Source organism: Ammospiza nelsoni, chromosome 3 (genome assembly GCF_027579445.1).
Source record: "Ammospiza nelsoni isolate bAmmNel1 chromosome 3, bAmmNel1.pri, whole genome shotgun sequence".
NCBI classification, from domain to species: domain Eukaryota; kingdom Metazoa; phylum Chordata; class Aves; order Passeriformes; family Passerellidae; genus Ammospiza; species Ammospiza nelsoni.
In genome coordinates this window covers 40,830,685-40,847,367 of record NC_080635.1, presented here as the reverse complement: position 1 = coordinate 40,847,367, position 16,683 = coordinate 40,830,685, and the positions used below count along the sequence as shown (strand labels likewise).

General features: G+C 35.9%; 1 protein-coding gene across 17 annotated transcripts in view; it reads right to left on the bottom strand.

Annotated features, from left to right (window-relative positions):
• AFDN (afadin, adherens junction formation factor) overlaps positions 1-16,683 on the bottom strand; it is a 115,449-nt gene that overhangs the window by 39,649 nt on the left and 59,117 nt on the right. For 11 of the 17 annotated variants that reach the window (XM_059469650.1, XM_059469656.1, XM_059469653.1 and 8 more), the window contains 10 exons: positions 16,462-16,523; positions 15,397-15,602; positions 11,712-11,732; positions 10,824-10,969; positions 9,687-9,781; positions 7,514-7,779; positions 6,900-7,043; positions 5,554-5,752; positions 3,832-3,935; positions 2,297-2,383 (listed from right to left, as the gene is read on the bottom strand). In XM_059469650.1, coding sequence (XP_059325633.1) covers positions 2,297-2,383; positions 3,832-3,935; positions 5,554-5,752; positions 6,900-7,043; positions 7,514-7,779; positions 9,687-9,781; positions 10,824-10,969; positions 11,712-11,732; positions 15,397-15,602; positions 16,462-16,523 — 1,330 coding nt within the window. The remainder of the gene's footprint in view (positions 1-2,296; positions 2,384-3,831; positions 3,936-5,553; positions 5,753-6,899; positions 7,044-7,513; positions 7,780-9,686; positions 9,782-10,823; positions 10,970-11,711; positions 11,733-15,396; positions 15,603-16,461; positions 16,524-16,683) is intronic. The other 6 variants (XM_059469655.1, XM_059469660.1, XM_059469661.1 and 3 more) reach the window with 1 other exon arrangement.

The following is a 16,683-nucleotide window of genomic DNA, read 5'->3' as shown; positions in this document are numbered from 1 at the left end:
CTGAGTCAGCAATCAAGCTGGGCTCCTGTGCAGGGCAGCAGCAACTAGGTATTTCTCAAAGTATGAGCTCTCATTTCTTCAACTTTATGAGCACCTAATAGCCAACCTTTTACTATTAGAAAGTTTAGAAAAATCTGAATCTATTCTAATACTTGCCTCTCCCTCTCATTTCAGGCATTCCATCCAGTTAATGATTACAAAATTTTAACAAATAGTCAATTGGACTTCTTCCTACCTTTTTGAAGTTAAAAATGAGAATTTTAACTTTTATGCTGTTAAAAGATATACTACTTGAGACATATAGAAATATATGCTAGCGAATATCACCAATCTAAGGAATAGAAAGAAAAAATGCACCAACCCTTGCTAGCTTCTCAGTCACACTCACTCAGTTCTCTAAGCTGTTCTGCCCTGACCAGATTGAGAAAATTAATGCTTGTGTATTCTTTTTATTCTTCTTTATTCTTTTTTTTAATGAAGCCTATTACAGGAAAAGCAACGCTGATAATTACTCACAGTAAGCAACTTTGAAACTCTTGAAAATAATCCTACTTAACTACTACAGCAACTTGTTTCAAACAATGCATACAATCATTTCTATCCAATGAACATTCTAACAACTTCATATTAAACAGAATTTCTATTGTATATACACCAAAACTAAAACAATCTGTTTCTTGCTTATTTCAGAGCAAAATTTAAAACATGACTGTTTTTATATCAGAATTCCAATATTAGGGCAGCACACAGTGGTAAGATAAAATGGGACTGCCTGAACCACTGTTTCCTGCAACTGTGCAGATGAAAACTGTTCCTTCCATGACTGATGAGGTATTCCTTTACAGATGTCAGAAATCATGAAATGTATTAAATAACTTGTAAAAAACTTTCAGATCAAGCTTACTCACTGACAGTAGCATTATTGCATACTGCTAATGAAAGCTAAATGTCAGTTGTTAAATCAACATCTAGAAGCCAGCCAGCTCCAATGAAAAAGGAAATGTTCCCCCCTGTGCTATGCTGCTTCACTCTAGATGAGAAATTAGATTTCACAGAGTAAAGTGAAAAAAAATTACTTCCATGGCACATTTTGAAACATTCAACAGAAATGCAGATGGCAGTCAGAAGTCCAATACATATTTAATCCAGTGTCAAGAACAAGTATTTGCTTCTCAGATTATTAACCCACTCCACTAAAATCAGAGCGGAAAATTGACTTTCCAGATCCTGAACTGTTTCCTCAATAATTGCTAATTGTTTAGAAGTATACACCTGACACCAGATATTTCTTACAGATGTCAGAAATAATTCTTAAAAGCTGATACCATGCAAGACTACCATTTCAAGAACAGACTATGAAATGAGTAAAGGTTGTAAAAATAACCAAAAAACCAAACAGTGATGTTTAGAAGCAATTAACTATGTGAGGTAACTTAAAAGTAAAACAATCATGTTTTCAGCTCATGCACTAAGTGCTAAGAGTACCACACTATTCTGAAGTTTCACATACTACACAGTGAAGAGCAATTAGGAAAGACTTACTCCATCTATTGTAAACCACCTAACCACAACATAGACTTTTCAGTATCACTGTTGCATAATTTATAACAAGTTTTAAATGCAAAAGATTATGTCTGCTATTTGACTCAGTTAATAAAGCAAAATCAACCAACTAGTGGAGTCTTCCATCTGGTGGCTGGAGCTGTATGTGCATTCTATACATTACTATGTAGTGCTACAAGCTACACTACACCCTAGCTACTAGCTACAGATACTAGCTGCAGCATACACCCACAATTTTAGCGATTACACTGTAGGTCTCCACTGTAAAGAAACAAAACTGAATCCATTCTTGCACCTCTATTCTGTTCAAAAGAAAAGGTGTTGTGTTCATGGCAGAAAGTATTCCAACTTTATTGTATACCTTTGAATTGTTTTGTTTATTCATCAATTAACCCACACACACATTCTTTGTGTTTACCTCTTGACTTTCAGCAGAAGTGCTAAATACACCTGTTTATTAATTCCGTTTAATAACACTGCTAACTTTCGGCTCTGAAAAAATGGAATAAACCTGTACCAGAGGTTTGAATCAAAGTGTTGTAATAACTACATCCATATTATGGCTTCCCTTGTATTGTCTCCATCTGTGTATTTTACAGAAACATTTCCCAATCAGAATAAAAGCGTGATCAACACAATGTGCACAAACAACTTAAGGGAAACAGACTTTTTCCATTAACATTTTCCACAGCAGGCTTTTCTCAGTAAGACTTAAACAAACTGACTTCCATACCTTGGCAGCAACAATGCTCAGTCCCATTCCATTTTGCTTTTTTAGTGTTACAGTGATAATTTCAGGTTCTTTTCTCAAAGGCTGAGCCTATCAAATATTGAAGGGGAAAGAAGAAAAAATTCAGAAGTTCATATTCACTGCCAGGCTAGTAAAGTAATTAAGCAAAATAGTTCATTACAAACAAAACTACCTTGTTAGAGCAGCAGGTCTCACATCCTAAATAATATATCTGGTATCTATTTTACAGGTAGAAAGGTAGAATAGCTAACATTTAATTAATATGGATTCATATTAAGTACTACACCTGTGTTATACTACACCGCTGAAACATGAGATCTACTCATTGTTCCTCCTTCTTTAATTCAGTAAAGAGATTATTAATGAATCACAAATCAAAACGTAACTGCTCCATAAAATTGTAGTACCTTTTAACGAAAACTGACCTTCAGACTCCACAGTTGCCTATTACAAAGGTAAAGGGTGATCTACACAGAGAGCTCAATTTTTAGCGCTGCATCCAGAAAATGATATTTTCTTTGCAGAATTATTAAGAAGCCAATTAATTTCAGAAGGAGAATTAAACCTTTGAAATAAAGTTTAAAAAAATTTCACTTCTGAATACTCTTGAATACAGCCGGAGTCCCCAGACATGTTCGGTAATTTATTTTACATATCTTTTAACATTGCCAGTTCCTCAACTCAAAAAGTTGTCATCACAATCTTCATTAGCTGAAGAATGTCAGTTGGAGCACACCAGCTTGTATTCATACTGAAACATAACTGCAAGTTCCACAAGACCCATGACAAGTAAAAATATAAGCCAAGGAAAGTAATTTAAAAAACTTGTACTTTCTGACTGAGTTCAAGTATTAGAAATGCAAGTAGTTTTGAAGCTGAAAATACTAATTAAAATATGATGCTATATCGCTTTAGTTGCTGTAAAAATTATTTCACATACAGACACCATCTTTCCAAAACCAAGCTGTTCTGTAACTTTGATAATCAAACAGTCATGCAGAAAGAACCCACCACAAAACAAACAAACAAACCCTTACAACAGAAAAGAAAAAAACCCTTACCTTGCACTGAAGTGAGACTCTTTTCAGTAAGTACAATGGAAAACTAAAGTTTTTGGGTTTTTTTCAGGAAAAAGCATTAGACTAGAACTTAATATTAAATATTTGGTTGGTAACTGCCAATTTATAAATAAATCAGCCTAGGGTTCCGTAAGTTATTTATAGACTCACATCCATATATTTTTTTGCCTGTGTTCAGAAGAAATTTCTTCACTGTTTATTCTCAGATGGGGGAATATGACAAAGTTTACTTATGTGAAAATTATAATCATGCTACAGCCTAGAAAAACAGCGACTTCAAAAAATATCCAAACAGTTCCTTAAATGCACCAAGTCACTGATGAACTACATGTTTAACAATGAATCCTATTCTTCCTAATAAGGGCTAAAACTGATCACATAAAATTCAATGCCTTGCCAAGATTGCAGTCAGTAATTATTCACTAAATCAGTACTTACCAGCTCAGCATTCTCATGGGACAGGTGACTTTCGTAATCTGCACCTTCAAAGTATATTGTCCATGTGCCTGGTGACCGTGGATGAGGTATTAGTCTACAAAAGCCTAAAAGAAAAAGTAATGTCAATATAGTCATGGTATTTTCTCAAGGGATTAATTAAAATAAAATAGAATTCACCTTTTTATGTTCATTAACATGTCAAATCTTATATCTCAGATGCCATTATGGCCTTTGCAGCAATTTTATGCTACTACCTGCAAAATCCTACAGTTCTATAGCTGCTGCTTCTCAGAAACATACTTATTTAAAAACACTGCAAGCTCACAGAAAACTCCAGGGCTGCAAAATATTGCTTTTACCAACCAGATTCAGAAGACACATGAAACACCAAATAATTTTTTAGAATACAAACTACCAGAACTCTGATTAAATCAGTGCTACAGAAATTTACTTTGCAGAGGGTCTAGCTAACCAGTCTTAGCATAGATTTAGCAGAGGAGAAGCTCTGTGTGCATTCAATATGGTTTCAAATGCAGCACTGCAATTTACAGGTATTTAGTTTGATTTCCTTTTTTTAACTTAAAAAATTCCTAGAATTTTGAAAAAGAAGCCGCAGCAGTTCAGAAATATCCAACATTTTCTCCTACATCAGGGACACTGAGAACACACATCACACAGAAATTATTAATCACTGCATTCAAATATATGATATTCTCCTCCTCATCAAGACCATTTTTCTGCAATTCAGTTTACATTGTTTCACTCCAAAAAGCCCCTCAGCATAATTTAAGGGATACCCAAAAAGCAAAATTTTGAACATTTGCATTTTAAAAGCCTTACTTATAATAAATATACAGCCATTTGTATGGCAACGAATTATACTTACTAATTAAATAATTTATTCTACTAAGCTCCTTTAGTTTCAAAATTGCCCTCTGCTACTAACTGGACTTTCAAAACAGTGAGTTTCCTACTTTTCTTTTAAATGCAAGAATATAGCTTTTCTATAAACTAAGTTGCAGGCAACAATTGCAAAGGTTCACTGTAGTACAGAGTGAGTTTGCTTTTTCAACAACCTCCTTTGCTACAGCCTCTTATTTACCCTGACATTCCTGTAAAAGTTTTTTTAAACAACTGCTTTTAAGCAGAAAATTAAGAAATTCTAATAAAATTGAGGAGCACCAAATAAAGATTATAACTTGCTGATTTACTGAAAATGCTCAGACAGACCCCCTGCTTTACTTCCACAGGTTTAAGTCAGTTTCATGCAACCACAAGATCTATCATCTACTTGTCATCTGAAATTCTGTTGGACTACAAATGCCCAAACCATAAGTTCTTACACTGATCAACAGTGAAAGAATTATTTTAACCTCATAAGGTTTTTTAATGTAATATGGAAGCAGCTGATGAGTAAAGAAAAATTAGATTCTAACTATTCAATTCACAATAGTTTTAAAAATCAAAAAAGTTTTGGAGCTAAGGCACAACAATATTTTGGCAGGCTCCAGAACCTTTAAACTGAAAGAAAGGGACAGGGAGAAAGGTTAAGGATTAAAAAAGCCTTAATAATTTCAATGGCTTGCAAAAGCAAACACTTGAAGAGCATAGAATAAAAAGACTAAATCATACACAAAGAAAAAGTTGCTTACACTTTACTAAAATATATTCTGCGTTCTGTGTTTGCTACACAGATCATTGCAAAACAACAAAAGAACTAACCTCTTTGACAGAGTGGATCTAAAAATTCTTGTAAACCACTTGGAACATTTCTGACAACATCACAGGAATAGCCATCTTCTGGTAAGAGAAAAGGTAGCTGTAAGTCAGGATCCTCTTCCAGCTGGACTTCTCGGCCATCGCTGCGAGCAAGTTCATCAGCCGTATTTTCTGCAACAGTTACTACATTCTCTATCAATTCCTGGACAGAAGGCAGAAAGACATTATTACTACAAAGCAATCATTTTATGAAGTTAAAAAACCTTACATTAAGGTGATGCTAAGACTGCAAGAAAAATCAACTTCTTTGGCTCTGCTATGTACAGTCAGTACGCTGCATTGCTTTATTTTATGAAATCCCATAGATAATTGTATTAGCAAATGAGACATAAGCTCTTATTTTTACTTCAGTATTTTCCAAACCTGTGGTGCATGTTTTTAATTTTATTATTATTATTAACAATAATAACAATAATAAAAAAAGCCTAAGCAACTATGGAATTCTACCTTTGTGTAAACAGGTAATATGGGTTATGTTCTTCAGCAAAAGACATTTTAGTTTGGCAGCCAATACATAAAAACATTTCCAAGCTACACATCCGTCCTCCCATTCCCCCAACACCTTTTCAGTTGTTGTATTAGTGCTTCTGACTTAAGAAACAAATGTATCCAAAGTTCATAAAAGATGGACTTTGCAAATAATGCATTCAGCTATATAAATATTAGACTACCTCTGCCTTTTTTTTCTTTTCTTTTTGAGATCAGTGAACTATCAGAGTTTACCCAAAGAGTGCTTTTTACAATTCTGCAATAACACAGCTGTCTTTTTAATTTTGCCATGGATAAAACTTAGAATAGCCAGTCATCTTAAATATCAAGAAAAAACACAGTCCCAAAACCAACATTATACATATATATATATACATACAAGTTGCAGGTATCAGTACGTTAATCAAAGAACAATCATCCACTGCTTGTATGAAGGGATTCAAGATGCCTCAATATTTACCTCCTATGTGTCAAAAAGTGTATTGTTTCTGATGCTTTCCTTTATTTCTACAAATTAGCAAACCTTGATCCTTCTGGTTACACAGCACCAGATTTTAGGGGCACTTTGTTCTCTCTTCTAACACCTTTCTGTATTTCATTACAAATGGTGTAAGATACAGTGACATCTCTGAATATGCGAAACATGGAATGGCACCTTCCTTTCCAACTCAGTGTAAGAGATTCTTGTTAACACCCTGCTTGAGTCAGTGAAGTACATCCACCAAAGGTAAGATAGTTATTCACAGCCAATGGCTTTTTATCTCCAGTACGTTAAAACTGGAGTGATAGAAGAGACTTACTGTTGGGATGAGTGGTTCATCTGGAGCACAGTGATAATTCTGCAACAAGGCTTGTAGCTGCAGAGAATTCAGCTTAAAACAAGTACTGTTAATATTTGGAACATCTGCATGTGAGTATTTGTCCATGGTAAGCAACGTGGTTGCCTAGAGGGGAGAAAAAAGTCCCAGATGACAAATTAAAACCAAAATAAAACTTTAGGCCTTATATCTAAATGCTCTTTAGATATGGGAAAAGAGAAAGCAAGAAGACAGATATGTAACAGAAGCAACATCAATAGCCTCCCCAAAAAACCACTAAATAAAGATGAATTAATATTGAAGCTGTAATAAATTTTTCAGCTGCTCTTCCTGTCTCTGTTTGGTATAGTTACAGCTCAGTCTTACAGCTCAGTCTTCTTTCTAATAAATGAAAATTTAACAACCATGTTCACTATTAATTTCACTTGTAACTTAAACATTAACGATATTGAAAACATGTTTTGTGTCTTTACCTCAATGCTATCTCAGCATTCCAGGACTGACTCACTCAAGTCCACATACTATTTTCTAGGAACACAGCATAGGCAAATATTGTCTTTGAATATATGAATATGTGAGAGGTGTTAATCACTCACCTGTACTATTCTGCTCAGGTGGCAATCAGCAGCCAATTCCAAACCCTGTTTTTCTGCCCAGGCTTCAATGTGGCCAAGCTGTTGGCGCATGATAGCTCCCCAGTAATGTGAACATAACCCTGAATCTGGGGCTGTAACTAATCTGTTAAAAAGCCACATGTTGATAAAATGAAAGAGCTGGGAGAAGAGCTGTATGGTCAGAGCAGCATTTACTCTGCATCGTCGCAACAGGGACATGGCTCCAGTCAAGGTATGCAGCACATCATCTACAGAGATAAAACAAAAAGTCACTCATGTTCATAAACTGCAGAGTACACCTGGTTTAGGCAATAACACAAAGACACTCAAGTCAGGCTGGTGAATGCTAGGTGGAACCTATGTGTATTTAATTACACATCTTTCAGAAATACACTTACTGGTCCATGATTTTAAAGATAGAACAACATTCAGATGCTAGGTGGAACGTAACTCCTGAAATGAAAATAAATTCTTGGGGAAAATATTTATCATGCAAGTAAACAACTGGCTATACCCAATATTTAAATCACATTCTCACTTCAGTAAACTGATTTTTCTATTAGTTTTTATAACAAGTTCATATTCTGTTCTTCTGTGCAACCTTTGTATTTTACTGTTTCAAATGCATATTCTAATTATTCCATAGCTTCTTATAAGTATCAAATTGTACTCAGAAATTTCAGCTGAAGTTATTTGCACTGTATGATGCAGTTAAACTATAGAATGCACCTTCTTTTCACACATCAGATTTTTAAAACACTTCAAAATCCCATTTTCCAATTACTCCCCAATATTACCTAACAAGCAAGAGGGACTTCTATTAGCATCACCAAGAGCAAACATCCTCATATATTTCTCAGTGGAAGCAACACACTTATCTCCAGGTCTTCTTTAAAGCAATACTTTTAATTGGAAATCTCTTTTGAGGAGACCATTAGTTTTTTTAGAATTGAAACTCAAGATTGTGTCTCAAAAAATATCTATAATGGTTATGAGAAATCTATAATGCAGCTCAAAAATAACTGAAATAATAAACAGCATCTGCTTTTATTCCAGTATCAGTTTGCTACATTTTCTGGGTATGTGCCCCCAGAAGTACTCTCACAGTACATGGCCCTACAAACATAGCAGTGCCTCTTCAGTCTTCCTTAAAGGTTCAATGCAGAAGAAAAAGCAAGAACAGAAAGCTTAATATCTGAAGTACCAGACAGTATCTATTAAATTTTCGTACTTCAACAGAATGCTCTGTTTAATTGCTCTGTAGATCACTTTTCCTTCAATTATTGAGGCATTAGAAGCCTGAACAGAGTCACTGAGCACAGATTACAAACGCAGGGTGATATAGCACACATTGAGCAGGGTGCTCTGGTGGCAAGCATCATGTTTCAAGTATCACAGCAGGGAAGCCTGGCAGGAAGCTACATGGCCAGTCAGCCTGACCTTAGTAGCTGAGAGGCTCTTCATCAGGTTCCCATAACATCTCTACAGTTATGGGAGGAAACCGCCAAGGTGAGGACTGGATAAACTGATGGCAACACATGGCTGGACAATAGGACTCAGTGCATTTGCAATGTCCAGCTGGCAATCACAGATTAGTGGCTTCCCTCATGCTTGAGGGGAGACTGATACTGTTTAATTAATGCCTGCAATTACTGATCTGAGCAATGTGATGGAGCACATTCTCAGCAAGTTCACAGATGATACCAAGAGGGGGCAAAATACTGATACACTAAAGAGCAGCAGCATTTTTCAGGAGGGCCTCATTAGGCTGGAGAAATGGGCTGACAGGGATTTCATGAAGGTCAAAGGCAACTGTCAAGTCCTGCACGTAGCACAGAGTAAGTCTGTGCAACAGCACAGGACAGGTGCCACCCAAACAGAAAACAACCCAAATGAAAATTATGGAGAGATCCTAGTAAACATCAGGATGAATGTGATTGAACAGTGTGTTGTTGCTTGAAAGGTATCCAGTTGCACACTTAGCTGCTGAGTCAGCAGCAGTGCCGCTGGCAGGAGGGAGAGAGGGAAGCAATCCTTCCTATGCACTCAGCATTGCCAGACTGCCTCTGGAGCACAGCATCCACTTTCAGAAACCCTGGCACAAGGAGGATACAGGTTTAAGGGACCAAATTCAGTAGAGATCAAGCAGTCTAACCTATTTTAGGCCTCTGAGGATTATTTTCCTCTGGATCATCCAGGAATGCTGGCATGTAGTTATTAAGCTCTGACTGCAGACAATGAACCAGGTACCTGGAAGGGAAAATGGGGGAAAAAGTGAATTTTAAATCCTCCATGTGTTCATTACAAAGGTTCTAAAGAGAAGAGTTCTACCATATTACAAGATTCCTGAAATTTCTGTGTTATGAATTTGATTATAGGAAACACAATAATACTTTTTTAAAAGGGCTGAGATACCAATTTTCCCACAAATTTCCTAGAAATGTTGCACAAATAATTAGGTTGTCTGCGAACAAGCAATATGCATTTACATGCAATACTGCCACCACACTGGTAAGAGACAGTCATATGCTACACAAAGAGATGCTGTCAGGCCAATCTTGGGTTCCATCAGCAGTGGCTTGGGGAGAAGGAAAAAATCTGCATATGAACAAAAATTAAGCCTTTATTTTGATTAATGTTGTGCTTAGCCAATACTGTTATCTTTATTCAAGAACACTTTCCTCTGAGGGTTTCTCCTTCCCATTTGATTATTTAATACAATTTTTCCTTTAATCAGTACTGTAATTGCCTGAGCTGACACGTATAGCTTGATTTTTTTTACTCCAAACCAAAACCTGTCCTTCCTTTTTAAAGAAAAAAGTATGCAAAAAAACCACTGTGAAAATTGCTATTTAGGAGAATTATGAAAGTAGATTATATTTAGAAGCCTTTAATGAGCACAAGATTCATTACTTTAAAGACCCAGGAATATTTAAGCCTATGAATTTACATACTAATAGCAAAACCAAACTTACCTCACAATTTCACATTAAATTAAGAGAAAGCAATCAACACAAACTAAATTTCCCTAAAATTATCATTGGCTGCCTCAACTATCACAAGATTATCTAAGAGATAAAACTTGTGCACAACTCAGTGATCCTTATTCACAAAACAGGGCATCTGTCTAAAGAAGTAAGTCTAGGCCGTTCTTTTAAGTTTTCCTCTCAGGTATTTAAAAATACTCAAAGGATATTATTGCAATATCTAAAATTTGGCAGAAATGTGAAGTTGTTCTATAAATCAGAGAAACAAAGAAATGGTAATTGAAACAGAAGTTTGCTATCCTTACTTGAATGCCATTTGAACCAAGTGTGCCAAAACATCTTGTGCATCCACAGTAATTCGGCTAAGATCTCTGTCTTGCTTTATGAAATTGAGTAGTTCAGATGCATTTGCCATCCAAAAGGCAAGGGCCCCAGCAATATTCTTCTGTTTCTGTAAGTGGAAAGAAGCAAGAAATAATACAGGGAAATAATTTTCTGATAAAGCATGGCAGCTTAACAAGGCTCCAAAAGATAGACCAGTACCTCTTCCCATTTCACCAAACATCTCTCAGATACCAGATATTTGCAAAATGTTTGTACGTAATACTGCAATTGCTGTAACTACTATGTTTAATTTTAACATGTTCACTGAACACATGAAATGCTAATAAATTGCCAATAGCCACATGAATGAAAGCCACAGTGTAAGCATCAAATTACACAGTGTTAAGAGCTTAGCAGATGCAGTATCTGGTAATCTGTGCACTTTTAAGCGCATATTCACTACTGCCCACTGCCACACTGATACTGCACTCACTGGCTTTGATACCACGTGATTCAGTATCAAGTACTGATCTATCTCACCATCTCCCGACCACAAATGCCAGGCCAGGCAACCTCAGATGAAATCCAAAGAATAGGAACCACAAACAACAAAAAAAGAAAATAAAGGGAAGAAAAAGAACTTTGGTCATTTCATATCCACATTGAAGTGCGTTAAGCAGAAATTATGGAATGCCGTAAAAGTTGCAAAGTCAAAAAAGGATTTTAGTACTGCATGTTCCAGTTGCTGAATGAGTGTTATGAACTGTTCAAGTCCAGCTGTTTGAGTATTGTATTTTGATATGGAAGCAGCATGAGAAACTGAGCTAAGCCAACATAGCTAGGATCAGTTCCCAGCAAATATATCCTACCTGATCAACCTGGTCTACCTCCTGGAGAAAAACGGACGAAGGAAATCAAACAGAATAGAAGAAAGAAACTTGTGAACAATCATGAAAGCTTTAGAAATCAAACACTAAATATGAAGGTACAACACATGTTCACAGTTATACACAGATGCATTAATCAGTAGCCACAATGCAACTGAGCTTCTTCTAAAAAATTAATGATTTTACTAGGACCAGTAGCACAACAGCTACAAACTGAAGTGCCTACATGTCACAATTAATTCAAGGAATTAATGTCTTAAACTAGTTGCCATCACACACTGGTTATTCCATGCTCAGTGTGCCAGAGAAACCTTGCAGAAATTTTTGCAGGCAATGGGGTAACTAGCCATCCAAACAACAGATTCTGGAAGCCATTTGCCCACACTGCTGCAATAGAGACAATGTACAAACACATACAAAGAGAGAACAGAAAATCCCCATCCAAAATGGAAAAAAACCAAAACAACCCAACAACAACATTGAAAAGCAAACAAAATACACAGAACACCTAGGACAGATTTAATACATAACTTTTCAATTAAAGAACAAAAAGATTGTTTGAAACAACAGAAGAGTCAAATGAAATCCATACTAAGTTTCTTAAATGTTGGTAAATATAAAGCTACACTGAGTTAAAAGAAAAAAAAGAACCCACCAGATGTTTGTCTGATTATTTAGAACTTATTTTTTTTTCTGTTCAGATCACTCTCCCCCACCTGCAACACAGTGAGCTTAGATGCAAATATTTGAGGTGTTACTGTTTTAATTTTAGTTAGAGCTCAAAACACCAAATTGCTGCTTTTTTGTTTCCTCGCCCTTTTCAACCAAAGCACTCTTAACTGACTGAAGATGTGTTGGCACAGAACAAAAAGAAATGCTCCTTCTACAAACAAATGTTAAAATTTAAAAAGGATGAAAAATGCCACAGAATGATTTGGGGAAAAAAAATAAGGATACAAAAAAAGGGCTTTTTAATATGAACTAAATTTCTAATCCTGCTTTTTTTATTGAAAGCACTGAGCCTTCTCATAGATCTCTCCTATTTTATTCTGATCTCATACAAAGTCATCTATAATATTTGGATATAAATACTATATATGAAGTCACAAATTTAATTTGTCAGCAAATACTTCTTGAGTAACTTCACAAAGAGACTTAATAGCTTTCTGATCTAGGCAGGCAAAATTAAGATCTCAGTCATTAATTTACTCCCACAATACAGCACAGGATTTTGTGCACCTTCTCACTCCTGCTTTGGGTGCCTCTCTCCACTTGCCACTCATTTGTTTTCTGTGTCTCTCACCATCAGATCCCCTTCAGTGCAGGAACACTTTACATTGAGCTATTGTGATACAATTTATTACATGGTGATCTGACTGTGACAGCCATAAATACAACCACTTATGTTACACCTTAGATGAAGTAATTGACTTAGCTAATCTTGTACTGCTTCTACTCCACTAAGATAGGTACAAGCTAAAGACATTTTACTGGTCCCTAGAATCAATGTATTTCTTTGCCTTCAGACTACTAACCTTGAAATTCACTAAAGTTTTTGTCTTTTGTCCTGGGTGTATTTTCCCCCATTTCCTCTGGCTCCTTTCACCGTGACATTTGAATGAACCTCCTCCCAATTTCTATGCAACCTCTGACTTCTTTCAGGTAATTTCTTGCAAGTAGGCAACATCTTTCACAAACCACAAATACTGCTTCCTTGCTGATGTGCTCCATAATATTTAGGTTGGAGATTAGAATGCAGCTGAAGTTACAAGGCTGTAGAAACGGCCTTCCACAAAGGACAGTCCAGACAAACAGCTGGGTTTAACAGTTTTGTAACAGTAGTATTAGCAGGATTATAGAAAATACATTTGCTTACAAACACAAGGCTGCATGTGACTTGGGAAGTCCTTCTCAGTGCAATAAATGAATGTTTTTCACAGGATAATCTACTTTTGAGCTTTGATTTGTTTTCAATTCAAACTGATGTTTGAGTCCATCCCTCTAGTATCTTCCAGCAATCACCTTGTCAGCCATTCAACGAGGAACAAAAAACTTTATCTCTGCTTTCCCACTGTACCTGCCTCTGCTACTACAGGTCTTTTTAGGTTCATTATAATTAGTATGCATTAGTTCTATAAACTGAGTGACTTTCTTTGATTCAGACCTGTAATTTCAAGTTTATATTTGAAGTCTACTTCTCTCTGTTTACTTTACATTCTAGCCACTGAACTGCTGATGTGCAGGCTCTTGCTAGTTCATGTTCTCCCCTGTAGTCACAGTCTCCTCTCTTACAGATTTAATTTCTTTTTTTTTTTAATAAGAGAGCCTGATACTAATTTTTGATACCATTTCCATATCTGCTGACTGTGACATCAAGATTCAAAGCAACATACTAGTTCTCCACATCAGAAGCAAACTGCTGTTCTGTCTCTGATCAACTTTGGAATGTACACAGATCTTACTTTCTTATTGCAAAGTGTCCTCAACAACAGCATTTCCTCCCAATCTTTCTTGTGAAAGGGAGCAGCTTGTTGTATAAGATTACACAAGTGTCTAGAGCTAACATTCCCTTGCTGAAAACTTCACTAAATCTTTCCAAAACCTGAACAATTTTGGTTTGTTTTGAGTTTCATGCCACTCCTGTTGATTACTTTCCTACTCTCCCTCACTCAAGCTGTTGTGTAACACTTGCAATGTAAATTCTCTAAGCAGGACTGACACATTTATGTTTATGCCTGCGTATTATGTTATGCCTGTACAGCACTTAGTGCAGCAGGGTTCTTGCTGCTACTCTGGCAGCACTATTTGCAACGAACACACCTGTTTTAATAAACATAGAAACAGATTTCAATTTTTCTTCTGAGAAAAACCTGCAGACAAAGAAGTTTAATTAATTAATTACTGAGGATACATGAACTAGTACTCCTTTTTGAGAAAATGACCAGTCTGTTTTATCAATGCAAGGTGCACAATGCAAGGTACTGTCCAATATCATAGACAGCCCAGTGGATTTTATCCTGAATTTTTACACAAAACAGAATTTCCCCTGTGATTCTGTAGAAGTCTTGCACATATAGTACAAGAGTGTTAGACTACATATAAAACACTGGAACATTTGAGAACTTATATTTCTCTTTACAAAGCAGTTGTGTCAGCTTGGTTCAAGATGCCCAAGTTTTACATCCAGCTTTATGTTTAAGACATTCAACCATTTTTGTGGTTACAAAAGTTGTAAAAGTGACAAGGCTGGAATTTTAAAGTTGTGATTCTTTTAATACGTTCATTTCAAGTATCAGTCAGTGCAAACAAATGCTACCTATACAGTATTCTTTAATAAGCCAATCCAACTTGTTTTACAAGGGTTCACAGCCAGAAATGTTTCCAAAGACCTTACCTTCTAGAAAGGAGTCACCTCTTGTCAGGGAACATAATTTTCAGAGCAACAGCCACTCCCTAACTTCCCACATTGCTCAGGAGAAAGTTTCTTACCACAGACATTATTCACTGACATAAAAGCAGTGACTGCCCCTCATAAGGGCAGTCAATGCAGGTACTACTGTTTAATCAACTACTGTTAAGGGTCAGACTAAGAAAAAGGCTAAGAAGTTTGCTTGATTATCAACAAACTGTAGGTAATTCCCTTGACATATTTTGCAGACTAACTCACCTGTATCACTCCTTCCATCATGTTCACCATCTTGTTGACTATTGCAATGACTTTGTGAGTACGCTCAGCAGGAGTGATGTCAGGTCTGTATTGGCTGGACAATACATACCGACATGTCATATACAAAACATATGTTGGTGACAGCTTAAAATGAACTGTCGAGCTATTTGTGTAATTTATAATGGCAGATAAGAAGGCATCTTCAGCTGCAGACAAAGAGGAAAAGAAACACTATGTCATAAATCCAAAGACAGAAAGAAAATGAAAGAAAACTATTTCCTAACTTGAGGCTTAAAGGAATTTCTTAGGGAAAAGAAGAGGAAGGGAGAGCAACTTACAGGCATTTGAACGCTAAGTTATCTATTATGTACTACAGTTAGACACACTTACAAAACACTTCCATATAAAGCCAGAAAATCTGATCATTGGGAAACATTTCTGTACTATTTCCTATCTACTGAAAATTTGCATCTTCAAAGGAACAGGAAAATGAAAGATTTCTCTTGCACATTTTACTCCAACAAAGCTCTTGTACTAATAAAAATCACTCTTTGCTTGCTCACTAATCTATTTAGTTTCAGATATTTGAAGTATGGGCAATCTCTAGTATGTTATTTTGCTACCAGATCTGAGGCCTTAAAAGCCTGGAGACCAAGATAATAATAAATTAAACTCTAAATGACAATGTAAATCCAATCAGACTTTATAGAAAATGGATTTTGACCAAGATGAAATCTATTACACAAGGCACAGAGAACTATATAGAAGACAATGAATCCAAGGTACTGGGGTGGAATTAAAATTTTTTCATATTTAATCTGAAAATCTGAAGGTGTTGAAATGCCATCAGAATTAAGATATGCATGAAGATACGCCTCAATATCTAAACTATCTGCTCACCCTCCCAACAAAACAAGTTATACTGTTTATACTGTCTAGCATCTGTATAGTCATAGTTTCTTTCAATGTTTATTATATCACCCTTAAGTTTTTAAGCTGACTGAAATATTACAGTATAGAAGAATGCATTAACAGGTTAGTATTGTAACTTCACAATTTACTCACAGCTTTCCCTGAATTCAATACTGGCAGGCAGTATCAGTTCTGGTCCATGGGTATCCTGAGATCTGAAGAAATATGAGAAAAATTGAAACAAATAATCCACATCGGTGATATTAATTACTGTAAAATTACATATTACTCCAAATACACTGGTTCCAAATATTGACACAACAACCTTCCACAGAATGACACTTTTTTTACCTTTCCTCCAGAATCATTCAAGCT